This window comes from Gadus morhua, chromosome 6, assembly GCF_902167405.1.
Source record: "Gadus morhua chromosome 6, gadMor3.0, whole genome shotgun sequence".
Classification (NCBI taxonomy): domain Eukaryota; kingdom Metazoa; phylum Chordata; class Actinopteri; order Gadiformes; family Gadidae; genus Gadus; species Gadus morhua.
The window spans coordinates 25,782,208-25,809,741 of record NC_044053.1 but is presented as its reverse complement, the minus strand read 5'-3'; the positions used below and the strand labels follow the sequence as shown (position 1 = coordinate 25,809,741).

The 27,534-nt window shown below is 44.4% G+C and overlaps 1 protein-coding gene across 2 annotated transcripts; it reads right to left on the bottom strand.

Annotated features, from left to right (window-relative positions):
• Positions 1–1,901: 1,901 nt before the first annotated feature.
• LOC115545407 (ral guanine nucleotide dissociation stimulator) lies at positions 1,902–27,414 on the bottom strand. 2 transcript variants are annotated; one of them, XM_030358531.1, is made up of 18 exons: positions 26,956–27,414; positions 15,076–15,380; positions 14,381–14,455; positions 13,011–13,204; positions 11,794–11,918; positions 11,382–11,597; positions 10,826–10,929; positions 10,536–10,620; positions 9,661–9,738; positions 9,362–9,448; positions 8,119–8,151; positions 7,830–7,951; positions 6,662–6,757; positions 6,287–6,503; positions 6,084–6,158; positions 5,057–5,305; positions 4,378–4,492; positions 1,902–3,719 (listed from the first exon to the last, which is right to left on the bottom strand). In XM_030358531.1, the coding sequence occupies exons 1-18, from the start codon at positions 26,974–26,976 to the stop codon at positions 3,544–3,546; spliced, it is 2,373 nt and encodes a 790-aa protein (XP_030214391.1). In that variant the 5' UTR covers positions 26,977–27,414; the 3' UTR covers positions 1,902–3,543. The 2 variants fall into 2 exon arrangements, with proteins under 2 accessions (XP_030214391.1, XP_030214389.1); XM_030358529.1 differs by lacking the exon at positions 26,956–27,414 and adding an exon at positions 21,563–21,890.
• Between the last annotated feature and the right edge of the window lie 120 nt (positions 27,415–27,534).

Genomic DNA, 27,534 nt, shown 5'->3' with positions numbered 1-27,534 from the left:
AATTATTCCCAGAAAACAGAGTAATAAAACGTACCTTGCTCCTCCAAGAGCCCCTGTCCCTGCTCCACACGATCTGATATCAGGCTGATGTCATCTGCAGAGCCAGAGGGTAATGGTGAAGCTGAGTTCCACTGATTATTTTCTTGAGTGAGTAGTCGAAATGAAGAGGCAGAGGGCGAGGGTGTCTGCGTGCAACACCCCTGCCTGTGTACTGACAAACTCCTCACTGTCGCCCTCTGGGCTTACCACCTCTGCTCTTGTGCCCGTTTCCATGGTCCTAATTGCCCAGAGTAGGTTAGGAGGGCCTTAAGTAAGTCCTGTATATATGATTGTCATTAATGATTTCTCTTTTAGTTTAACTTGTGCCTGAAAAAACACTATAAATTGCATTGGGTTCGAACATCAGAAACAGCATATATCTATCTATCTATACAGATAGATAGATCTATATAAATATATCTAGATATATAGTAGATATAAACAGGACAGATAACAGCCATCTCAACTTTTATAAACTTAAGGTTTATTCATATATACATGAATATATTAATCTATAACCAAGAAACAAGAGAATGTACAATGCAAAACAGAATCTCTATATACAAATCAATAAATAAAGTTGTACATGGAGGACGGTGGGGGGGGGGGGGGGGGGGGGGGGGGGGAGGGATCTACTATACTAAACAGTTGGGGGGGGGGTTAGAAAAATGTAAGATTTGTGTCTAAAAACGCTCATGGCACCAGAGCACACTTTAGAAAACAAGCAAGCCAGGTCCAGGTGGTCGTCATAACAACACAACCTGTGTCGCCATGGCAACACAGGTCAGTAGGGGCTGCCATGGTAACCGTCCACCGTCTCGTTGGATAGGAAAAGCTTGCATGGGGTTAGGGTTAGGTTAATGTACACACAGCAATGTCACGCTAAATCAAAGAGAAGCACGTTGAAGAGAGAGAGATACACCACAGTACAGCCCCCTGGAGGACATAAGTTCCATCCCCAATGTAAAATGAACGCTGCTTGGGGGATTTAGTGGTTGAAGGGATGCAGCTGTCAGATCCCAGTGTAGGTTTAGACCTACAAGCAACCGTGTAGGTTAAGCCCTAAAAAACCCAAAGAGTATAGGTTTAGATCTCAACCCAACTGTATAGGGTTAGAACAAAATCCTACAGTATAGGGTTAGATCTCAACCCAACAGTATAGGGTTAGAACAAAATCCTACAGTATAAGTTTAGATCTCCACCCAACAGTATAGGGTCAGACCAAATCCTACAGTATAGGATTAGAACAATATCCTACAGTATAGGTTAAGAACTCAACCCAACAGTAAAGGGTTAGAATCAAATCCTACAGTATATGGTTAGAACTAAACCCAACAGAACAGATTTAGATCTCAATCCAACAGTATGGGTTTACAACTTAACACTTCACGTCTCCAGTAGCATTCCTGCACGGGGTTTCACCATGCTTCACCTCTCACCTTTCTTCATTACAACACGTTAGACATACAAAACCATTAACAAACATGTTCTCATGGTGAAAGGCCCCAACCTATCTACCTGCTTTTGGCACATGAAGGGTTAAGTCTGCTGCCTCCGGTCTATAAACATACATAATAACATACCCACATCACTTCTGAAACGACCATGACATGACAACACAACCAGCCAATCAGAAAGAGGGGGCGGAGCTAATGGATGGAAGATCACAGTGATGACCAGTAGAGGCCCAATAGTGGCAGCCAGGGGGTGTGGCCACCTGGGGGAGTGTCTTTCCTCTCTCTCTGCTCACTTGTCCAATGGCATGAGGATTAATGATAATAAACGTCATGCAGGTTAAAACTATGGAAGGTAACACTCGGAGGACACCGCTCTGAGCTGTGTTGTGTTAGCGGGGTTTTTTGGTACAGTGTTGTGGTACCGGGTTGTGATGCGCATCACGGTTGACTCGTGTGGTGTTAGTGTGCCGTGGTAGTGGGTTTCGGTAGTCTGTTGGGGTATCATGTTGTGTTGTGCGTCAGAGTAGTGTGTTGTGGTAGCATGTTGTGTTGTGCGTCGGTGTAGTGTGGTAGCATGTTGTGTTGTGCGTCGGAGTAGTGTGCTGTGGTAGCATGTTGTGTTGTGCGTCGGTGTAGTGTGGTAGCATGTTGTGTTTTGCATCAGTGTAGTGTGTTGTGGTAGCATGTTGTGTTGTGCGTAAGCGCAGTATGTTGTTGTAGGGTGTTGTGCAGTGCGTACGCGTAGTGTGTTGTGGTAGTGTGTAAACGTAGTGTGTAATTGTAGCGTGTTGAGTTTTGAGTAAGCAAACTGTGTTGTTGTAGTGTGTTGTGTTGATGTAGCATGTTGTGTTGTGTGTAAACGTAGAGTGTTGTGGTAGCGTGTTGTGTTGTGCGTATGCGTAGTGTGTTGTGTTAGCGTGTTGCGCTAGCGTGTCAGGACAAGAAGGAGCAGGTGATGGTTAAGCAAAGAGCTGTGTGGAGCCGAGATGTTTTAGCTGGAATTTGGCAGCTTTAAGGACAATATCAATCACACTTCCGCCTGAGTCTTTGGCCCAAGACAGACTGGTAGAACCTCGTTAGATGTACTGTAGTGTAAACTGGACCAAAACTCTGACCCTTCTACCATCCCTCACATCACCTCGACCACCAATCACAACACTCCATTGCCAGCAGTGATCAAAGACCCACTGACCCACCACCCCACCCATCCCTGCTGGGGCACCAAACACTGATCAACTCAAACCAGGTTAATGACATCATCATTCAGCAAGAATCACAGCCAATCAGAAAGAGCATTATATCCCAGGTCATGTGGTCACTAATCCGACATGGCGGTGTGTCGCTGGTTACCCATAGTAACCACAGAGAAACCACCCCCTGCCATTCCAGCAAGAGAGAGACTGAGAGCTGGAGCAGAGAGAGAGAGTATCTTTCAGTTGTTTAAGCGCTGTTGATCCATTAAGGTGCAGCTCATGGTCCAATCAAACATCGCCAGGGATGTTCTATGTACACACAGGTCTGGTCCAGAACAGACACCCAAGTAGGACCTCAACCCATGACAGAGTGAGATATCGTTCAGTAAAAAAAACAGTGCCATGTGATCCATGGCCACCTCACACAGGTTAAAATCATTCACCCCTGGTTTAACACCTGGTTGGTCCACGCAGGTTAAAAGTCCACCTCCCACCTGTTATGACATCTCGTTTGTATACACGTAAGCAGTAATTTTCGCACTACCGGTATGTTAAACCGTGTTCACAGCTGAAAACGCCACAGAGCGCAAGAGCCCCCTTTCAACATGGCTGCAGCGATGACATCACATCCTGTCCTGCGGAGCACAGAGAGCTGGCAGCCATGATAGAGTCCTGGTGAGGGGGTGTTACTCAGAGCAAGCGTCTCTGTGTCCCAGTATTCAACGCCAACGCTATGTTCATCTCTCCAAGGTGAGGAGGAGAGGAGGATAGGGAAGAGGATAGGACGATGAGGAGGAGGTTGAGGAGGAGAGGAGGAGGTTGAGGAGGAGAGGAGGAGGAGGATGGAGAGGAGATCAGAAGATGCCCTTGGCGATCTTCAGGCCTTTCTGCTTCATGCGTGGTAGTGTGGAGCTGGTGACGCTCTTGGCGCGCAGTGGGCGTGTGGGGCCGCGCTTCTTCAGCACAAAGTCGTAGTTGGCAGTGGAGTTCATGGCATAGAAGACGTTGGCGTTGTCAGGGATACGCAGTTCTGAGACAGAGAGATAAGACAGGACGTAAGACATGAAGCACCAATTTTAAGTCTTTGTCAGATCAACAGATCAACCCCATCAGCAATTTCAAGATTTCTGCATTCTAATTAACTGAGTTTTTTATTTTTTTCTTGAGTTTTTTCTTTCTTTCTTTTCTCTTTGGGGCAAGGGACAGGGGTTGTTAAATATATGGCCTATTAAGCCCTTTGAGACTGTACCGGTGATTAAGGACTGAACAAATAAAATTGAATTGAATTGAACAGACAAGCCGATAGTCATGTTGGTACTTTAACATATGACTACATATTACAGGAATAACTTTATCTGACATCTTACTCAAAGAACATAGTCAACCGTTGTCTTGTTTATGCTACAGTTTGAACGTGAAGCCCTTTGAGACTTTGACTTTGATGACTTACATGTCCCATCTCGTCTTATCCCACTTATTGGCTATAACAAAAGGTCCTACTGCTAGATCTGCTCACTCCCCTGCTGCATTTTAGATAACCGACATCACCCTGACCGCACGCAGTACAGGACGGTATTGTTTTCACATGGTCCATGTGTCGTACAGTCATGTATTATAATAATTGTATTATAAATTCCTGCCAATGATATGCATATACATCAACATCAACCCCAGTGCTGTGTGTTCACCTTTCTCCTCAGATATCTTCTGCATGAGCTCGTAGTCCTCGGCCTTCTCCCTCTCCAGGTTGTGTTTGATCATCGCCTTACGGATCACCGCCGGGGTCTTGTCCTGGCTGGTGACCTGAGAGACATACACACACATTGAGACCTCTCCTCCGCTCCTCCTCCTCTCCTTCTCTCTCCTCTCCTCTCTCTTCAGCCCCTCCTCCTCCTCTCCTTTCCTCCTCTCACCAGTCTTGCACTCTTGTTTTCTCTCTCATCTCCTCCTTCTCCCCCTCTTCTCTGTCCCTTCCCCCTATGTCTCTCCTCTTCCAATCCCCTCCTCCCTCTTCCCTTCCTCCCCCCTCTTCCCTTCATCCCCCGTTCATGTTTCAGTTCTCCACGTCGGGGCTGACCTCCCCCTCCTTTGCCCTCTGCTCCTGCCCTCCTCTCTCCTCCTCTCTTCTCCCGCTTCCCCCTCTCCTCTCCTCCTCACCAGCATACTACGGAACGTGTTTCCAAACAGGACTTCCCCCCTCCCTTCCCCCTCACCTCTTCTCCCCCTCGGCTCCTCTCTTCCTCTCTCCCATCTCTCTCTCCCATCTCTCCTCCTCTCCTCATCCTCACCAGTATACTCTTGTACATGTTCCCTCTCACCCCTCCTCTCTGCCCTCTCCCCTCCTCCACCTCCTCTCCCCCGTCTCACCAGTATGCTCTTGTACATGTTTCCGTTCTCCACGTCCAGGCTGACCCTGATGATGCAGCAGTCGTCCACCTGCTGGTTGTAGAGCGGCAGTGACAGGGTGGAGTAGTTTGAGACGGCCGAGGCAGAGCGCTTGTGGGAGCGGGAGGCGGCCAGAGGGGTGGAGCAGGAGGCAGAGGAGGAGGAGGTGCTGCTGGAGCCGGAGGCGGAGCCAGATGTGTCGAGGGACGACAGCGATGTGCACTCCCAGAACTGCACACAGGAAACACAAGACAGTTGAGTACATTCCAGAGGAGAGAGTGGACTCATTAACATTGGGCCAATGGTTGTTCACGTAAAACTAGTACAAGTATACAGTACTACAGTATTAGACAAGAGTTCTTTAAAAGGGGTGATATCATGCTTTTTAAACTTTTCCCTTTGCTTTTGACTGTTATACGACGTATGTTTACATGTTTTACGTCTGCTAAGCTAGAAAAATCTTAGTCGGAGCCAGGGGGAGTATTCCACGAGAACGCCCGTCATAAGTGATGAAACAGCTCGTTTGCTCTCAAACATTACTTCCATAACAGTGTGACGTCAGACTGCAGTGGGCGTTGATGAAGTGCAGAAGTCCCACCTCCCGGCTACCCACAATGTTTACAACTTCTCGGGGGGGGGGGGAGTATGCCAACACACTCGCAAAGTGTAGAACCAATCGCAACAGAGTACCCCAAAAGGCAATTATTAACCCTAAAATGGCATCCCAATATGGGGTCTTTAACTACATTCCAGAGGTAAGAGCGGACTCATTTGGGAAAATTGTCATGCACTAGTAGCACTAATATATAGTACTTCACTATTAGACAAAAGCACTTTAAACATCAGGAGAAGGGTCTCAAAGGTCATTGATCCTCTTCTCTCTGTACTCAGCCCTACTGGGCCATTTGGGAGGGGGCGGTGGACGGAGCTATGGAGAATGGATAAGAGAAGGGGGAGGAGCCATTGGGAATGGGGAGCATCAATGGACTAGTGGGAGTGGATGACTTACCGTAGAGGCAGTCTCAGTAACATGCGTCTCTCGTCCCAGAACAGAAATTGAATGTTTGACCGAAGGAGTCGATGTCTGGAAAACACAAAAGAAACAAAACAAGAACAAAAACCTTTATAAAACAGTAACATTTGTGTAATAAATTAAAGACAGCATCACAGCTAATATAATTTGAATCTGTTCTAAGCTAAGTGGCTTCGTGCCTTCCTCTCGTGGACCTCCGGTGAGTCGGACAGGAAGCTGGCATTGACGTCCTCCAGGTCGGAACCACTGGAGCTGACTGACGTCACGCTCAAAGCGTCCCCGCTGTCCCCCCCCCCTCCGCCTCCACTGCTTTGGTACGGCCTGCTGGGGGCATGGTCAAAAGACTTGGAATGGTGGGAGCCCGGAGCCCCACTGGCCCCCGCCTCCAGCTGACGACTGGAGAGAGAGACAGAGAAAGTAGGGTTATTGTATACGGTGTGTCTGGTTGTGTGTCTGGTTGTGTGTCTGGTTGTGTGTGTGTGTGTGTGTGTGTGTGTGTGTGTGTGTGTGTGTGTGTGTGTGTGTGTGTGTGTGTGTGTGTGTGTGTGACTCACTCGCTCCAGCGTTTGATGATGCCTCCGTTCTTCTTGGCCCTCAGCGTGTTGCTGGCCGACTCAGACAGAGGCTCAATCTCACAGGACAGGTGGTAGCTGGACAGTAGAGACAGGTTATAGACAGGAGAGACAGGTTATAGGAGAGACAGATTATAGCTATACAGATTGTAGCTAGACAGGAGAGACAGGTTATAGACAGGAGAGACAGGTTATAGCTAGACAGGACAGACAGTTTATAGACAGGAGAGGCAGGTTATAGACAAGAGAGACAGGTTAAACAGGAGAGACAGGTTATAGACAAGAGAGACAAGTTAAGGCTAGACAGGAGAGACAGGTTATAGCTAGACAGGTGAGACAGGTTAAAGCTAGAAAGGTGACACTACCACAACTAAGCTATCTTATCATGGCAGACCCAACCTATTCTAGCCTACCATTAGAAGCCTATGCCATAATACTATATTAACCAAACGTATTATCATTGTCTATGTATTTTTTTAAAATGTATTGTAAATTTGTCTGTTTCAAGAATATATAACCCAATGCAAAACCTGCAAAACCCTTGGTTGATAAAAGCACTGGCCTATCCTGGCGTTACACTACTAGCCTAACCTAGTACAGTACCACTAGCACCACTGGCCTATCCTGGCGTTACACTTCTAGCCTAACCTAGTACAGTACCACTAGCACCACTGGCCTATCCTGGCGTTACACTTCTAGCCTAACCTAGTACAGTACCACTAGCACCACTGGCCTATCCTGGCGTTACACTTCTAGCCTAACCTAGTACAGTACCACTAGCACCACTGGCCTATCCTGGCGTTACACTTCTAGCCTAACCTAGTACAGTACCACTAGCACCAGTGGCCTATCCTAGAGGTATACTACACACCTAGCGTAGCAATAATAGCCTTGCTATCATAGCACTACTGGCCTAGAAAAACAGTAATTAGGTATACCAGCAAAGCAGTACTAGCCTATCCAAGTATAGGATTATTAGCACCACTGGCCTATGATAGCATAGCATTGCACACCTAGCGGAGCAATAATAGCCTTGCTATCATAGTACTACTGACCTAGACATCAGTAATTAGCTATACGAGCAAAGCGGCAGTAGCCTATCCTAGCATAGCACTAATGGCCTACAGCCTACTAGCCTAGCAATAATCACCTCTCGGCCTCGCTGAGTCTCTCCACGCTGGAGAACCAGTCTCTGAAGTGGCCGTCGGGCGTGAAGCTGTAGTTGTTAGAGGCTAGCTGGAGCAGTTTGATCTGAGCTATAACCTCGAACTCCTGGAGAGAGGGACAGAGTCAGAGAGAGACAGAGAGTGGGGGGGGGGGAGTCAGAGGAGAGAATGTCTTTCATTCTGTGGTACATAAATCAATAAAGCTAGAGAGGTGATTTCTAGATTTATTCTCAGTATTGTATTCAGCCATGAGCACGAGGTCTTCAAACGTACCTTTCTCCTTTTCTCAAAGTTGATCAGCCCTCCCTGCAATACACGGAAAACCAATAGGTTTAGTTGACATGACATAGAGGTTAAGAGAGTGTTAAGGGCTCTTTATGGTACCACGTTCACGCAACGCAAGGGGGTTACGGACCCCTTACGACCATGCGGACCCTTCTTGCGTCCACCGCAAGGGCTTGACGTGCGCCTCCAAAAAATCGTAACCTTCCGTCGAGGTGACGCAGCAGCAAGGGCTGTGATTGGTCCGCTTACTAAACCCGACACATGGTCATCTCGGTGCGGGAACGTGGGACCATAAAAAAGCCTTTCGTCAGAGTCACTGAAGAGTGTTGCGTAACCGTGTCCTTCTTTACACAATCATATTCAATCTCTTTCAAAATCTCAATTGAGCTGTCATTAGCTTGCGATGCAGAGATGTTTGCATCGTCTAAACAACGGGAATATTTTTTTTTGTTTGTTCAGTTCATCTACATATTGTGTTTTTTTAGTTATTTGAGAGGGGTTATTAAGGATGAATACTAAAGAATACTGGGAGGCAGCTATTAAATTCCGCCCTCAATGTGCCAATTGACGTCACAGATGCTGCGTCCATATTTTATACAGGCTCTGGTCTAGACAGAATCTCTCTAGTCCCGTGCTTAGCTGTTACGTGACCGGTTGCTAACCAATAAAGCAAGGTGGGTGTCATATGCATATATTCTCCTTTTTACTAATCTATGATTCCCAGATTTTGCAATTCTATTCTAAAACATGAATTGCATCATGATCCAAAGTAATATAAATGTGTAATCATTTACGTTCACATTGAGGGCATTTAGCAGACACTATTATCTAAAGCGACTTACAATAAGTCTATTTGTCAGAAGAAGGGGAAACAATATATCTCTGTCGGTACAGTAAGGATGCTCATAGAACCAAGTGCAAGGCACTAACAATCGCTAGGTTGACCCATTCCCTGTGTACAACAAAGACAGCTAGACTAAGATGCTACACATCTAAGTATTATAACTTATTACGACATACAAAAAGTGCGTGCATTAAGTGCCAGGATGTACAACATACAATAAGTAGGAGGGGTGGGAGGGCTATGCAGAGACTTTTGTGTAAACAGATTTGTTTATAAATCTATATGCAACGGTATAAAACTATCTAGAATCTCTGACATTGTGTAAACAGGGCCTGAGAGGGTTAGTGTGTTGTACTAGGGAGTGGTGCTGAAAAGAGCGATCCAGACCTCTGTGTAGTCCTTCATGGCTGTGTCCATCATCACCAGGTCTGTCAGGAAGGTTCCAAGATAGGGGATAGTACCCTGCATGACTCCCTGAGTACGATGAGGAGGAGAATACAATATTTTCTGGATATGCATTATAAACAAATAATAGTATGAGTGAGTTAGACTGTGTGAGTGAGTGAGTGAGTGAGTGAGTGAGTGAGTGAGTGAGTGAGTGAGTGAGTGAGTGAGTGAGTGAGTGAGTGAGTGAGTGAGTGAGTGAGTGAGTGAGTGAGTGAGTGAGTGAGTGAGTGAGTGAGTACCAGCTCTCTCTGCTGCTGGTGTCTCCTCTGGGTGCGTTTGGGATTGAGCTCCAGCGTTGCAAACTTGGACGTTCCCTCCTGAGGGACAGAACACAACCCGTAAGCCCAGAGGAAACTTGTGCATCAGCACGTCAAAGAGCTGTGAAGATCCACTTCAGTACAGTGACCCGGTCGCGATTGGTCGGTGTGGTGTAGAGCTTTGATATGGTTCCACAGTGCGACACGTGAATAAATAAACAGCTTTACAGCAGTTTATTTAAAAAAAGTAGTTTTAACATTTTTTTTTAAATCACTATATTTTGTGACATGGATAGGGTTAGCTCTGCGTGAATCTGAATTGTGTCCTTGAATGGATCTTCGCAGACGTGAAGTAAGTAGAACTGTAGATCCAGCTTAAATCTAATTCTGTAAATATATTCTTATATCTAATAGGGCTATCATATGATTATCCTTATACTATTATAAGCTTATTTGTAAGCTTAATCCTAACCATATGCTAGACTATACCAGACTATACTAGACCAAACCAGAATAGTGAAGTGAAGAAAAAACGGAGAAAGTGGAAGAAAATGGAGGGGAAACTTGGTCTAATATGGATAATAAAATGGAAACTATCTGTAACTATTCTATCATCCAATGGTTGTTTCTGATACGTGCAGCGTGACGTGTTTAGAACGCAATCAATCCAAATGAAAAATGCAACAAAGAAGCCAATTCACCAATGAACTACTAGACCAAATCTTCAGAATGGAGGTAATAAAATGAACATAAAAGGCGCAACCAGAAGATGCCAGACGATGCCAGACCTACTACCATACCAGACTATACTATACAATACCAGACCTAAACCATGCCAGACTATCTAACCAACTGACCTTGACCAGAAGTTCTCTGCTCAGGGAGTAGTTGTTGTCGTCTGAGAAGATCTCTGACAGCTCCCGGAAGGTACGAAAGTTTTCCCTAAGAGAGAAGTGTCAGGTAGCATGTTACATGTAGCGTGTGGCATGTTGCATACATTGTGTCGCATTTAGAATATATTGTGCAACATGTAGCGTGTTGCACCTTGAGTGCATCGTCTAGCATGTAGTGTGTCGCATGTAAAATTAAGTGTGTCGTATGTAGTGTGTTGCATGTTGCCTGTAGCATGTAGCACGTAGCTCCTCACCTGGAAACTTCCTCCCAGGTGCGCTTCAGGCGGTGGATGGCGTTACACTGCAGTGCTGAGAGGATCGCTCTCAAAGAGGAGAAGTTCTTAAGTATACGACACTCCTGAACGCAACAAAAAACACAGTCTCATAAAACACACACTCCTGAACGCCACACAAAGCACTCTCATAACACACACACTCCTGAACACAACACAAAACAGTCTCATAAAACCCACACTCCTTTACGCAACACGATGCAGTCTTAAAAACAAACAAACACATGGTGAGATCCTAAAGAGTAGGGGTTGGATAAAAAATATCGATATGGTGATATATCGTCGCCCTTCTCCGTGCGATACGAGAATCAATAAACTGGCGCCTAATATCGATATATATTTTTTTAGGTGTACCTTTTTATCTTTTCTTTTTTTAATTTATTTTTGCTTTCTAAAGCGTTAGAAAGGAAAAACTCCCCTGTGATTCCCGACCCTAATCCTAAATAGTGCACTTCATGGGTTGGACCCATCGAACACAGCATAACTGGTCGTCCCTAGTGCTAACATGCTAACGTACCCGGGCCACCTCCACCCAGCGCTCCAGCAGGCGCGCCCGCTGGCTGGCCTTCAGCAGCGGCGTGCTAAGCAGGGTGGTGATGACGCAGTTGGTGACGGAGTTGAACTGGGCGACAGTAGCCCGGATGGTGGGGGCCACATGCTCCTTCCCCTTCTTATCCCTCTGGGACCAGATCCCCCCTAGACAGTGGTAGGGAACCACTCTCTTAAACAGGTCCTAGGGGGGGGGGGGGGAGATAAGATTAGGCAAAAGGTAGAAAACAGAAATTGGACAATGTGTTGTACAGTCAGTGGACCAGTGCTCCCCAGGACACGGGCAGTGTGTTCTACAGGAAGTGGACAGTTCAGTTCAGGATGGTGGCGGTGTGTTTCACAGGAAGTGGGTGGTACTTTCTATAGGAAGCGGTACTCACAGCGTCCATGAGGGTGAACTGCTCCGCCACCATGATGGGGTCAAAGGACAGGAAGCTGAGCATTGGGAGTTCATCCTCGAAGCCGCTCTCTTCCTGTGTGGCGAAGGGACAGCCGATATGCTCCGCTGCAGAACATCGCAGGAAACATCAAGTCTTACTATTAGATTTCTATATGTCTCTATATCGGCGGTCAAAATAACCCTGAAATCATGATACTATCACATTTATGTATACCTCTCTATATCAGCTGCAGAACAACCCTGAAATCATCAAGTCATACCATCATACTCTGTACATGTCTCTATATCTGCTGCAGAACAACCCTGAAATAATCAAGTCATACCATCACATTTCTCTGTCTTTCCGGGATAATCTGAAATAATAATAGCAACATAAGAGTGTATGTACACAGTGAGTAATCCCTACTTACGCCGGACCTGTCTCTGTATTCAACTCTTAATGAACTCTTTCTGTACTGTCAAACCCCTATCTGCTCCTTAATGACCTGTCTCTGTACTGTCTAACCCCTACCTGCTCCTTAATGACCTGTCTCTGTACTGTCTAACCCCTACCTGCTCCTTAATGACCTGTCTCTGTAATGTCAAACCCCTAACTGCTCCTTAATGACCTGTCTCTGTACTGTCTAACCCCTACCTGCTCCTTAAATAACTGTCTCTGTATTCAACATCTTAACGACCTGGCCCTGTACTGTCTAACCCCTACCTGCTACTTAATAACCTGTCTCTGTACTGTTTAACCCCTACCTGCTCCTTAATGACCTGTCTCTGTAATGTCTAACCCCTATCTGCTCCTTAATGACCTGTCTCTGTACTGTCTAACCCCTACCTGCTCCTTAATGACCTGTCTCTGTAATGTCTAACCCCTATCTGCTCCTTAATGACCTGTCTCTGTACTGTCTAACCCCTACCTGCTCCTTAAATAACTGTCTCTGTATTCAACATCTTAACGACCTGGCCCTGTACTGTCTAACCCCTACCTGCTCCTTAATGACCTGTCTCTGTACTGTCTAACCCCTACCTGCTCCTTAAATAACTGTCTCTGTATTCAACATCTTAACGACCTGGCCCTGTACTGTCTAACCCCTACCTGCTCCTTAATGACCTGTCTCTGTACTGTCTAACCCATACCTGCTCCTTAAATAACTGTCTCTGTATTCACTGTCTAACCCTGTCTCAACCCTGACCCCTGACCCTTACCGTCGGGGTCTGGCTCGATGACCTGCCGGCGGTGGAAGTGGGCCAGTAGGTTGTGGGCGCGGCGCTCCAGGTCCGAGCCTGGGAAGTGTTTATGGAGGTAGGACAGCAGCTGGTGCAGACAGCCGTAGTCCGGGGGCGACCAGAAGTCCTCAGAGTACTGGTCCAACCACGCGCCCAGGATAGACGACACCGTGCTGAGAGAGGGGGAGAGGTTAACGACACTATATACATCGTAGTGTAACTATTACATGTATAGAGTCATTATTTATAGTTTGACTAGTGTTAACATACATAGATATGCTTTATATAAACCAATAGGACGAGTGTGTGGTGTTGTGTGGTGGGGTGGGGTAGGGTAGGGTAGGGTAGGGTAGGGTTGGTAGACAGACAGATAGACAGACAGACAGACAGACAGACAGACAGACAGACAGACAGACAGACAGACAGACAGACAGACAGACAGAAAACATGCTCTATGTAAAACAAGAGGAATAGTGTATAAAATGTATAGACATCCACTATATCAGGGGTCGGCAACCCTAGGTACGCATGCCACCACTGGCACGTGGCAGCATAATCATTGGCACACTCACACAAAAAAAACTTTTTATTGTATTACTATTAAAAAATTCACCACACAATACGGCAGCATAATTATTACTACTGGTTTTTTTTGCACTTTATTCTGTTTTGGGCATTTACTCCCAGTGCAAATATGATTAAATTAGGTACTGAAAGCAGTGTTATGAAATGGGATCAATTGAGAAGAAAATATTTAAAATATTGTTGCAAGTGGCCCGTATGCATCGCCTTCACATGGTTTTGCAAAGCCGTACATGTCTTAAAGATATTGATGTGGATGGTTCCAACATTCTCATCTATTCTTGTTTTTTACATTTCTCAAAGTGCAAAAAGGTTTTTTTAATGAGTTTTTCAAAGTGGTGTTTTAAGATGGGACAGATGTAATTATAATTTGTAAGCCCATGTAGCAAATATAAGAACAAAAAAAACATTTAAAATGTTGATGCATGATTGTGGACTATATGGAAATAATACAATTTCAGGTCTTCTGGAAATGTTTTTGGTCACTGTGTCATAATTTAGCTTAAAATTAATATATTGTTGCTTAAGGCACACTCATTAACGAGAAAATGTCAAACTGGCACTGCATGTTGAAAAGGTTGCTGACCCCTGCACTATATAATACAATATAACTAGTATTTACATATGCAGTAGGACTGGTCTACCGTTTTGCCTCCCTTTAAAGAATTTGGCTAACTAGCCGTAGCGCTTGGTCTCAAAAAGAACAATACGGTTACTTCAGATTTCTACAGTCCTGTTTTTTGAAGAATGTAAAATATGCAACATACTTCCTCAGTTCGATGCGGTCGTCCTCACACACTCTGTGGGCCGCCATGGCTGGAAGGTTCTGGAGTTTAGCATACCTGGAGGTTGTTCACATTCATTAGTTTAGCTTTCCTGAAGAGAGCTTTCAGTAGTTCAGACTTCTGGTTGTATGTAGGTTATTTCTGTAAGTAGTTGTATTTAATGGTTGCATTTATTTATATTATAATCAGGTATATATTGGTAGTATATTCAGGTACATATAGTTTATATTGTATGTATTAATGTACTATTGCTAGTATATTCAGGTATGTATTGGTAGTATATTCCGTAATATATAGTATAGATTGTATGTATTAATGTAGTATTTCTAGTATATGCAGGTATATATTGGTAGTGTATTCATGTATATATGGTATATATTGTACGTATCAATGTAGTATTTCTAGTATATGCAGGCATATATTGGTAGTGTATTCATGTATATATGGTATATATTGTATGTATTAATGTAGTCTTGCTAGTATATACCGTACATGTATATATTGGTAGTGTGTACTGGTCCATATGGTATATATCGTGTGCATTCATGTCGTAGTATATTCAGGTATATATTGTATATATTATACAGTACACATGTATTGGTGGTACCTGTTAAGCCGCAGGTCAAGGACCTGTAGTTTATTCAGGTACATATTGTATAGATTATATCGGTACACACCTGTTGAGCAGTAGGTCGAGGACCTGCCGCGTGCTGGCGAAGGAGCGGTAGGTGCACAGGAAGATGGTGACGTAGCTGGAGTCCTTCCCGCGGAACGCCTTCAACATGTACTCCACCAGCCTCTCCAGCGTCCCCGCCTTGATGGTGCGCACCTTGCAGGTCTCGTAGAGGCTGAGGGCGGAGTCTGTGTCCACGCCCAGCCATCGCTGCCCCTTACTGGCCGACTGGTGCAGCTGCAACTTCCTCAGGGTGATGGTGAAGACCGCCCCATCCTCTTCCTCCTCTCCTATCTCCTGGGTGGAGCTCTGGAGGAGCAGAGAGGGAGGACGTCAGTCTCTTCGTCTCCAGCAAAACCCTCATGATCATAATCATCATCAGCAGCAGCAACAGCATCATTATCATCAGCACCATCGTCAGCTAATTAGGTGCATCTTCAAATTTTACTGTTGTTAAATATTTAAAGGCACTCCTCCACCTCATCGCCACCCGTTAACCCTGCACATCACTGCATATTAATAATAACATTATCTATACTAAGAAGAAGAAGAAGAAGAAGAAGGAGAAGAGACCACGCCCCCAATATCCCTGAGCCATTCACAATTCTCCTGGGTTGATAGGTAATCTAGAACACCAGTCATTGTCTCTTGGGAATACCCACAACAGGACTCACACGGCATACTATCTCACTCTCTCACTCTCACTTTCTCAGTCAACCAGCCTCTCTGTCTCTCTCTCTTCTCGTTGGGAAGTTTCCGTGGTAACAGAGAGCGAACAACAGTGGGTGAGGTCTTGTAGTTTAGTTTAATCCTTCAGCTGATTGTTTTTGTACAATTGCACTCATGTGTTTGTGTTGTGATGTGAGCAACGGAGAGAGTTTGTGTGTGTGTGTCAGGATGGGTTTTCTTTTACCAAATTCCAGCTAGTTCTATTTCCGTACGCAAACCACAATGTCTCTAGCTCAATCTATTCTTGTCTCTATTTGCCCTGTCTCCCCAACTCTGTCTTTCTCTGACTTGTTTCCTGTCTCATCCTCTCCGTTTCTAATTATATTTTTTTCTATAAGGGAATAAAGAGTTTTTTGTCTCTCTAGGCAGCAGGGAGTTTGTTGTCTCCCTCTCTCTCTGGGTAACAGGGAGTTTGTTCTCTCTCTCTCTCTCTCTCTCTCTCTCTCTCTCTCTCTCTCTCTCTCTCTCTCTCTCTCTCTCTCTCTCTCTCTCTCTCTCTCTCTCTCTCTCTCTCTCTCTCTCTCTCTCTCTCTCTCTCTCTCTCTCTCTCTCAGGAACAGGGGATTTGTTGTCCCTCTCTATCTAGGGAACAGGCAGTTGGTTGTCTCTCTAGGGAACAGGGGGTTTGTTGTCTCTCTAGGGAACAGGGAGTTGGTTGTCTATCTCTCTAGGGAGCAGTTTGTTGTCTCTCTCTCTCTAGGGAACAGGGAGTTTGTTGTCTCTCTAGGGAACAGCTTGTTTGTTGTCTCTCTCTCTGGGGAACAGGGAGTTTGTTGTCTCTCTCTCTCTAGGGAACAGGTAGTTTGTTGTCTCTCTCTCTAGGGAACAGGGAGTTTGTTGTCTCTCTATCAAGGGAACAGGGAGTTTGTTGTCACTCTTTCTAGGGAACATGGAGTGTGTTGTCTCTCTCTCTAGGGAACAGGGAGTTTGTTGTCTCCCTTTCTAGGGAACAGGGAGTTTGTTGTCTTTCTCTCTAGGGAACAGGGAGTTTGTTTTCTATCTCTCTCTAGGGGACAGGGAGTTTGTTGTCTCTCTCTCTAGGGAACAGGGAGTTTGTCGTCTCCCTCTCTAGGGAACAGGGAGTTTGTCATCTCTCTCTCTAGGGAACAGGGAGTTTGTTGTCTCTCTATCAAGGGAACAGGGAGTTTTCTGTCGCTATATCTAGGGACAGGGAGTTTCAATAATAAACTTAAGGAGTATCAGGGTAAGAAGAAAGTAATAAGTAAATGTCATGTATGGTCATATAGAATGCAAAGGCTCATTGGCAAGTCTAGTAAGCCCCATACAACAAAACTGCCAAAAAATAGATACTTTGGGAGATGTTGGGAGAGAAGTCATGCAAGCCAATCAACTAATCTCATTGTCTGATAACTAAATCAAACGCAAGATAGACAATAGGGTTGCACCTAAAATTCGGCCACCGAAAATGGCCCAAAACATAATTTTCGGTTTCGGCCGAAGGAGTAAAAAGGCAGAAAAAAATACACCGAACATTTTTTTTTTTGGATAAAAAAATTAATAATAATAATAATAATAATTTACTCATTTATTTAAAAGCTACATTGTTCTTAAATACTTGCTATAAGGTCTGCTGAAATGTTAGAAATCGTTCAGTATTAAATAAATAATTTGTATAAAATTTGTAATTGATTTTTTTTTATTGAAAATCAAGACAAAAAAGTTTATAAAGGACATTTAATTGTTTGATTTATGCAATGGTGAAAAATTAAAGCAAAATGAATGAAAAACAGCAAATGCCACATTCGGTATTTGTTTTCGGCTTTCGGCCAACTGTTTCAGTATATTCCGTTTCGGCCAAGAATTTTCATTTTGGTGCATCCCAAATAGACAATATGGCGAGAAAGTGTTAGACCAGCTGATAACGAGCATACCAGAGTTATTAGTATGCCATAAAGTTGGATAAAACCGACAGACATAACAAATATGTTTTTGTTTGTTTTTTGGCCTTCCTGCAATATTGCACTTTACTGTAAAGCACTTTGGTGCGGCTAAGCCGTCTGTAAATGCGTTATATAAATAAAATTGACATTGACATTGACATTGACAAAGATGTTACGCCCTGCCTATATTACTGTGCGTTCACACCAATTTAAGCTGTAAAGCGTTTTGAGCAATGAACGCCCATTCACTTATTCACATGAGTGATAAAGCGATTGGAGCGATAAAACGCTTGATCGATAGCTTTAAAGCTGAAAAGCTGTAAATGAGAGTTGAAAACAGCTCAACTCTATGCAAATGAGCTAGTAGCTTTCGGCTGTAAATGACCGCCAGCCAATCGGAATGTAGATGTCTCTCGTCGGCGTGGGTGGTCCTAGTAAACATACACGAGAAAACGCAAGAGCGATATGAGCTGTAAATATTTTGGACAGTGTTGCGTTTTGAGCTATTTGGCGATTTTGAACAATTAAACAAATCGACATGTGGGCCAGGCTGACAAAGTACCCTTTGACTTCGTAATGCATCTGAGTATCCCGATCTTTCCAACAGAGCTGTGTGGTTTCTGATGCCTTTTCCGATGTTGTATCTCTCTATCCTGATCTAAAACTGACTCTCATTACTTAAGCCAGACATCAAGCATTTGATGTGTGGCATGCAACATCAGCCTTCTCATTAGGTGAGTCAACATTAATGGGCTCCTATTATGGTTGGTTTCACCACAACTTCATTGTGTGTATGAGAATGCATATAATTGTTAAATAAACGTCCTCTGAGAACGCAAAGTTTGGCCCAGTATTACTTCTGGTTGGGGAGTTAGTTGTCTCTCTAGGGATCAAGGAGTTAGTTGTCTGTCTAGGGATCAAGGAGTTAGTAGTCTCTCTAGGGATCAAGGAGTTAGTTCTCTCTAGGGATCAAGGAGTTAGTTGTCTCTCTGGGGAACATAGTTAGATGTGGGTATTTTTTCTTACTGCTATAATGACAGAGATGCATTACCATGGATACAAGACAACACACATCCTGCTGGCTCCCCAGAGTGAGTCAGCACTCTAAATATAAGATGGCTACCAGTTTGTTCCCTCTACACATCCATCTGCACAGTCAGAGAAAAGGAGAGAGGGAGATGAGCGAGGGGTTAAGGAGAGAGACCTGCAGTATCTAATTATCTGAATATATGGATTCCGGAATATATGGATTTTGTGTTATAATCATAACATAAAAAGCATGTTTTTTGTTATCTACACATCCCCCTGCCCTAGTTATATCCTCAATTTGGCTGTAGCTTACACAACTGATGCAACAAAACAAACACAGCACAAAATACACACAACACAAAACACACACACACATCCTCAGCTAGGGGCTGTGACCTAGCGCCTTCTTCAGAGCCTTGCCATTGTATACAATTTTCAGTGAAAACTTTCCATTTCTGTCACATTGACGTTTGGAATGGGTGAACACCTTGCACTAGTCTATGGACAAAAATAATGAATATTCAATCCTTAATAACTTCAACATAGCCGGCGTCAACGTGGACCTTTGAAAACGCATAACATTAAGATCTTCCTGTTCACTAAGATTGGACGTGGGTCTCTCTGATCCACCTACCGTGAACCACCTGGGGCAGTTCAAGGAACTCCATGTTAGCCATGGGCCTCACAAACAGGCGGGCATGACTGCCGCTTGGTGTAAACAAGGTCATTGGGGCGTTCTGGTGCTGACCAGGGACCTCCCTCACCAAACAATGGCCGTGATGTCACTGGGAGCCGGGAGTCCGTTCCAAAAAGCATGTACTGCTGTAGGCCCCGGAACAAGGCATCGGAGCTCTCACTCTATGCTATTGATGATGTACGATAAATGAATGTACATTTGCATTTTATGTTTAGGGCATTTAGCAGACGATTTTATCCAAAATGACTGACAATAAGTACATTTGTCAGAAGAAGGTGAAACAATATATTGCTGTCGGTAAAGTAATGATGTTCGTAATGAAGTAAACCCATTACCTGTATACAACAAGGATAGCTAGGATAAGAAGCTACACAACTAAGTACTATCGCTAAGTATGACAGACAATAAGTGCGTACATTAAGTGCCAGGACATATAACATACAATAAGTGCTTAGGAGGGGCGAGAGGGGGTGGCTATGCAGAGTCTAGGTGATGTCTGCTGATGTATACTGTATGCTATTAATGTACAGCATCCTACAATGTACTGTATGTCGGGATGATGTTACTAGTGTGATGTCCTGAATGAGGACGTTAATGTTAACTTAAAGCATTGACATGCATTGTTATCGCAGTAATTGTTTGTCATTATTGTAGTGATGTGATGTTATTAATGTAGTGATGTCTTATGTTATCAATGTAATTATATGTGATGTAAATAATGTAGTGATATGTGATGCTATTTGTAGCTATGTAATGTTATTAATGTAGTTATATGTGATGTTTTTATTGCTATGTGATGTCATTTGTGGGATATGTGATGTCATTTATAATATGTGCTTATTAAGGTAATGCTATTCAGCAAACCTTAACCATCCGATTAGATTGAAATTTGTTTACTCCTCTGTAATTCCTTTTCAGTTCTAGTAGTGCATTTAGAAAGCAAGACTGGTATTATGTCACTATATTCTGTTGCTATATGATATGGGTAGACTACAGGATAAACAGTCTATACATCTTACAAAGTTGTCATCTATTATATAGCCTGAATGATACATGATATATCCTGTCTTGGGTATGGTTCACAGCTGAAATCTCTTGCCTTGAGCAGAGACCGGACTCAGTTTCTACGCTTAGTGTTAATCCTATCCCTTACTAGAGGACGAGAAGGGCAGCAGGTTGTGGTGAGGCGGCCTGCTACGAGAGAACAGATTAAGGATTAGGTAATTGTGTTGTAGTGAGAGGATTAGATTAAATGAACCTCACAGGTGGCAGGGTTGGGACAGGACAGCAAGGCAGACAAACTAAAATATGAATAATAAAGTAAATATGTTTGCAACAACAAACTAACAAAATAAAGTGATGAAACACAAAATCACTTTGTGATGGTCATGCACTGCTGATTCTCTGACTCTCAGGAGAACAGTGTCATAATGTAGACCTATATAATATAGTTAAGCTATCATATGGTTATAACCATCATATAGGCATAGTTATAACTATCCTAGAGCTATCCTAGATAGTTAGGCCTATAACTTTAAGAAATCTTATAGTTATAACTAAAAAACTAGGAAAACAAGGCGACAATCCAGGATCGACAAAAATGGTCATCCATAAGATTACATTAACTAATAAATTAATCCATAACAACTAGAAGGCTATGGTTGACCATATAAACACATTCCCACTTAGGGCTATAATCCAAATGTTGGCCTATATAGGCAATATACAGTGACAGAAGCGACAGAAAACAGCCTCGCTGTGCCGATGGCAAATGCACAGCATTTATACAGCGCTTTTCTAACCAGTGGCAACTCAGAGCGCTTTACGATGCCAAACATTCACCCATTCAAACACATTCAAACACCGACGGAGGAGTCAACCACGCAGGGCAACGACCAAAGAGCTGGTTTTCTCACGAAGACCAGCTCGTCATGAGCAATCAAGGCGAGCTATCTTGCTCAGGGACACCTCGACACTCAGCAAGAGGAGCCGGGGATCGAACAAGCAACTTTCCGGTCACCAGCCGACCCGCTCTACCTCCAGAGCCATATGCCGCTCCAAATAACGGCACCGGTCTATTCTTATATTATGAGTTATTATGAGCCTGTACCAAAGGGGGGCTGCAACTAGCTCACCTCTGGGTGCCGGGGCAGGTCGGGGTCCAGGTGGGTGAAGCTGTGGAGGAGGACTGGGCTTGGATCATCGCTGAGCTCCAGCCGCACCCCGCCCCAAATGCTGCGCACCCGCCGCGAACCCTCAAACATTTCGGGGTACAGGCCCTCCGAGTGTCCGCACTGAGCCCCACACTGAGAGCCCGGAAAATACACCATGGGGTCTGAGGAGGGAGGCTACTCTAACAGCGTACATCCGTTATGACCGCGGTCGGGTCCAGCGGGGATGTGAGGAGGCAGACCGTGACTCATCAGGCTCGGTTCCTAGCTAGTGTAGCCAGATTGTGCCAGAAATCTGACCCAATCTGGCAACACTGTTCCTAGCTCCTCCCGCTTCCCCTCCTCCCCCATTCCTAGCCCCGCCCCTTCTCCTCCTCCCCCATACACATGGTTCAGGGTCTACATGTCACATATGTTGTTGATGTCTATAACCGTCTTCTTTTCAATATTATATATCATAGACAGTGTCCCATATATAAACAGACAGATAGACAGACCTTTTAGACAGATAAGACCCGTTAAGACGGATAGATGGATTTACCTTCTTTAATAGGTCCATGGGATTGACAGAAAGACAGATGAACAGATAGATGGATGTAAAGACAAGTACGCGTAAACAGCATGATTGGTCCAAGGTTGCCCCCTATCTGTCAGTCTATAGTTCAACCTATTATTTGAAACCGAATGATGTAAACTAAAAGCAGTTTATCTCTGACCATAGCAGCTGCAAGTGCTGTTTATCTGAACACATCTGTTCTAAACATGTTCTACTCCTTTTCTTACGGTGGACGAAAACAGCTGAATCACATCTGGCTCTTTGAGAGACCAACTGTGTGTGTGTGTGTGTGTGTGTGTGTGTGTGTGTGTGTGTGTGTGTGTGTGTGTGTGTGTGTGTGTGTGTCTGTGTGTGTGTGTGTGTGTGTGTGTGTGTGTGTGTGTCTGTGTGTGTGTGTGTGTGTGTGTGTGTGTGTGTGTGTGTGTGTGTGTGTGTGTGTGTGTGTGTGTGTTTGTGTGTCAGATAGGAAAAAAGTGCATCTGAGAGGAGAGACATCCTGAGCGGGCCCGAGGAACAACAGTAATAAGAAACAAACTGTAATATCTTATTTCTAAGATAGTAATAAGACCGTGGAGAGATGAATAATTGCAACGAACTGTCACTATATGTTTTACATAGAGCCAATGCACAGCAAGCCGGTTCCATGGACTGCATTTGGATTAATCGTAAATGGATTGCATTTATTTAGCGCTTTTCTAACCAAAGCGCTTTAGAATATTGCCCAGCATTCATCCATTTATGCACACATCGACGGTGATGTCAGCCATATGAGACACCAGTCAGCTCGTCGGGAGCAGTTAGGGTCAGGTGTCTTGCTCAGGGACACCTTGACACTGCCGGGGATCAAACTAGAAACCTTCCGGTTACCAGCCAACACGCTCTACCTCCTGAGACACATGCCGCCCTAACCAATTCCCGGGCTATCCTGTATTTTCCTTTTGTTGGCAGAACTGCATTTGGATCCTCTCCCTTTAGTTCCTGCTGCAGCACTGGTCGTGACACTGGGTCGACACGGCCGCCGTTTTATCTATGGTCCCAAAGTAATTCCCTAACAAAAAAATTACATGCGTGTATTTCTTTGAAATGATAGTGGCGGGGTGTTGAGGCGTAAAGAAGAGCTAGTCCGGAATGTCCTAAACTCATTCAATTGTAAACAAATAAAATAAGCACTTCATAAACTGCAATTACATTGTATCATGCCCTTCTAGGATATAAGACTTTCTAGGGAGAACAACTATTCTTTCAAATCCATCCCTAGATTCTACCAACAAAAGGAAAATACAGGATTTTCCTTTTGTTGATCAATCACGTCGGTGATCAAATTGATCCCCAATTCCATTTGTTTGGTTTCCCTTTAACCTCACAATTGAAAGACTATCTATGGGATTGCCTTTGGCCATACAGCTAGATAATAAAGTTAGCTAATGCGCCAAGTTACAAAAGATAAATCATCAATTCCACCTAGTACCCTAATTTCTGTATAGTTGGACAACCCAATCCTTTAGACACATATCTATACAACATAATATTATTTATTTCCGGCACCCAACAACACAGCAAAGGTACATCGTTCCAATAGTTGGGTTAGCCCACCACTCGACGGAGTAGTGTTTTCCTCCAGCTGCTGCTTTGTTTTGCCACAAGCGAGCAATGTGATGTAATCGTGACGTTGGCTGAACAAGTTCCATGAGATGCCAGAAAAGCCTTCAGATGATTAATTAAAGTGTGGCGATCATAACTTCAAATACCAACAGCGAGAAGGGGGGAGGGGCAGAGAAAGAAATATCCCATAATTGAAAAGATGCCGGAGATCAGAAGAGGAAACATGAAAAGAAGCTAGGAGGAGAGAGGAGAAGAGGAGGGGTGAGAGGAGAGAGGAGGAGAAAAGACAAACCCTGAGGAACAAGGCCACCCACAACTTTTGGCACACCTAACTCTAGGCACACATATACATATATAGGGTTAGGGTTAGGGTGGTGCTATTCTGTAGCATCTACACGGTGTGTGTGTGTGTGTGTGTGTGTGTGTGTGTGTGTGTGTGTGTGTGTGTGTGTGTGTGTGTGTGTGTGTGTGTGTGTAAGTGTGTGTGTGTGTGTGTGTGTGTGTGTGTGTGTGTGTGTGTGTGTGTGTGTGTGTGTGTGTGTGTGTGTGTGTGTGTGCGTGCGTGCATGCTTACCAGGTCCTCAAGGATGCTAAAAGGCAGATCCAACATGCACATCCTGACAGGCTGAGCCAGAGCCAAGTGCAGAGAGAACCTGGGCTCCATGGCACCCATAAAAACAAGTCCGTCCCCACTAGCCGCCAATACGAGACACAACACACACACACAGTCTGCTCTGTCTGCATGTCTCTGCTCTCCTCTTATCCATCCCTCCTCCTCCTCCCCTCCCTCACTTTTCCACTCGTCCATCCCTGCTCCTCCTTTTCCTCCATACTCTCCTCTATCCCTCCTCTCATCCTTTCTACTCCACTGCTCCTTTCCTTCGTCTCTTCTCTGTTTCCTCTGTCTCCTGGCGGAGTTACAACACAGAGTAAGGGGCGAGAGAGACACTCACAGGGGAATTACTGTTCCCCTCTCTCTCTCTCTCTATCTCTGAGCATTAACACTGGGGTATCTCCACAGCAACGAGGAGATACTGAGAAGAGATCTGTGATCCGGCTCTCCCCATACCATACCATCCCCATACCATCCATACCATCCATCCACCCATACCATACCATCCTAACCCAAACCCATACCATCTCTGTTGCCGTTGGCACGGCAACAGAGATGTTAAACATCCATCTCTGCTGCGGAGCCCTGCCCACGAGCATCATGTGGGTCCAGCCCTGCCCTACCTGAGTCAGACCTTGTGATCCTACCTTCCCTAGACCAGTCCTTCCTGAGTCCTAGTGGTTCTACCTTCCCTAGACCACTCCTCTCTGAGTCCTACTTAGTGGTTCTTCCTGCCGTAGACCAGTCCTACGAGCCTGCTAGTTTTACCTGGTAGTCCTAAATGCCATGATATAACCGTTGTTGGGCATATGGTCAAAAATAATTGTCAAACTTATTCTTACGAAATATCTTTTTTTTGCAACAATTATTAGTCATTGAAAAATGTGTGTGTGTGTGTGTGTGTGTGTGTGTGTGTGTGTGTGTGTGTGTGTGTGTGTGTGTGTGTGTGTGTGTGTGTGTGTGTGTGTGTGTGTGAGTGTACATGTGTGCGCATGTGTGTGTGTGTGTGGGGGGGGGGGGATACCATTTCATATGCGAGACAGTGTCCCATGGCCCCTTACAGTAAGGGAGCTGTTGTCATGGAAACAGCGAGTACACCTCCCCCCTCCCCATCCCACTCTGCAGTAGAGACAGGAAGTGGGGCAGAACATGGGGTTCCTCTTCCTGGTCCTACACCAACGAATACTTTCAAGATATTCACAACAATATATTGATGGATACCATATATTATATTTTGATAAAATGTATGAAATTTAACAACACTTACAAGACATTATTGTTAATTAAGGTCAGCACAATAACCGGAATAATGAATAGAAATAGAAGACATAAACTAACATGATAGTGGGGGATGTGGACTGGTCAGACTTGTCAGAAAATACTTTAGCGGGTACTGTACTCTCTCTCAGCAAATAATATACGCTTTCTACAATGCAATAGAAAAAACGGAATCCAAGGAATACAACATAGGCAGAAACACTTAGAAGCCACCACCAGGGGGCGGGACTAGGGAACAAATAAGAACACGGGTGAACAGAATTACAAATCAAAACATACACACACACACACACACACACACACACACACACACACACACACACACACACACACACACACACACACACACACACACACACACACACACAGCTGAAGCTGTATCACGTCCTGCTATATAAATATGTAATTATCATCAACCCGAACCAAAAAGCTTCCATCAACAAACACACCCACAAACACCCACAGTTTTACAAAATATTATATGCATGCATTTTTTAAATATAGAAATTATAGAAATTACAAAAATAGATTTCAGGACAGTCCATCTCTCCATCTCATACACCTTGCCTCCCCTGACCACCTGGTCACCTGACAACATTAAACCAAGACCGTGGGAACGGAAGGCAATAGGGAACTGACTTGAGTCAGCCCCTCTACAACAGGAAGATCTCAGCCTTAGAGGAGAGAGAGATGGAGTCCCTGATTCTAGTTCACATTTTGAGTTGGAGGTCACTAGGGTCACAAACCCATCTAGTGTATGTGTGTGTGTGTGTGTGTGTGTGTGTGTGTGTGTGTGTGTGTGTGTGTGTGTGTGTGTGTGTGTGTGTGTGTGTGTGTGTGTGTGTGTGTGTGTGTGTGTGTGTGTGTGTGTGTGTGTGTGTGTGTCTGGGGCATTACTGTGTGTGTACAGCATTAGATAGTGTGTGTGTGTGTGTGTGTGTGTGTGTGTGTGTGTGTGTGTGTGTGTGTGTGTGTGTGTGTGTGTGTGTGTGTGTGTGTGTATGTCTTTAAGTGCATGGGTGTGTGTGTCAGCGAGAGAAAAAGAGGTACACTAAAAATAACAAAGTGCATTCGGAGGGAGACATCCGGACCGAGGGACAACAGTAATTAGATACAATAAATAATACAATCTATAAAGAATACACATATATATATATATATATATATATATATATATATATATATATATATATATATATATATATATATATATATATATATATACACAATAGGTCAGATCCACAAATAATATAAATCCACATAAGGAACATTGCTTGAATGTAAGGTTACTCATCAATGCTCTTGTACCTGTTTCTCCAACATGATCATACTCTCTCCCTCATCATCCAATCGTCACCTTCATGGAGTCGCTGTCAACACAAGTTCAGATCACTGATCCACAGCAGGAGATGAGAGCACGAACCAATTCTCTAAATGTCCAACATCTCGAAATACACAGAAATGCTCTTCAGATTAAATCCTTGGGAAAAAAAACATCGACGGGCGATCAAGGAAAACCCAGTTAGCTAGTTAGCCTAGCTACGGAATCCCAGTGATTATCTATCATTTTAATTCTCTTCATCCATCATGATGTTTTTCTTCTCTCTGACGTCAGAAGATAAACCCGTTAGATCGCATCCCGCGGACCCGATCTTTATAGGATTATAAAGGCCTGTATATTGGACTCCATCGTCGGTGTGACTGTGGATGGGAGCTCTATAACACTGATATATTAAATGGATGCTCTGGCTATCTCCTCCTCCAAGGAGCTGCGGTGGTGGAAATGTCGGGAGCATCACACCAACAGCGTTGGTAAACGCTGAAACGTGAGGCTCTTGAACGCGATGGTTGTGTGTGCGTGTCCCCGCACACAACCATTGCATTGCA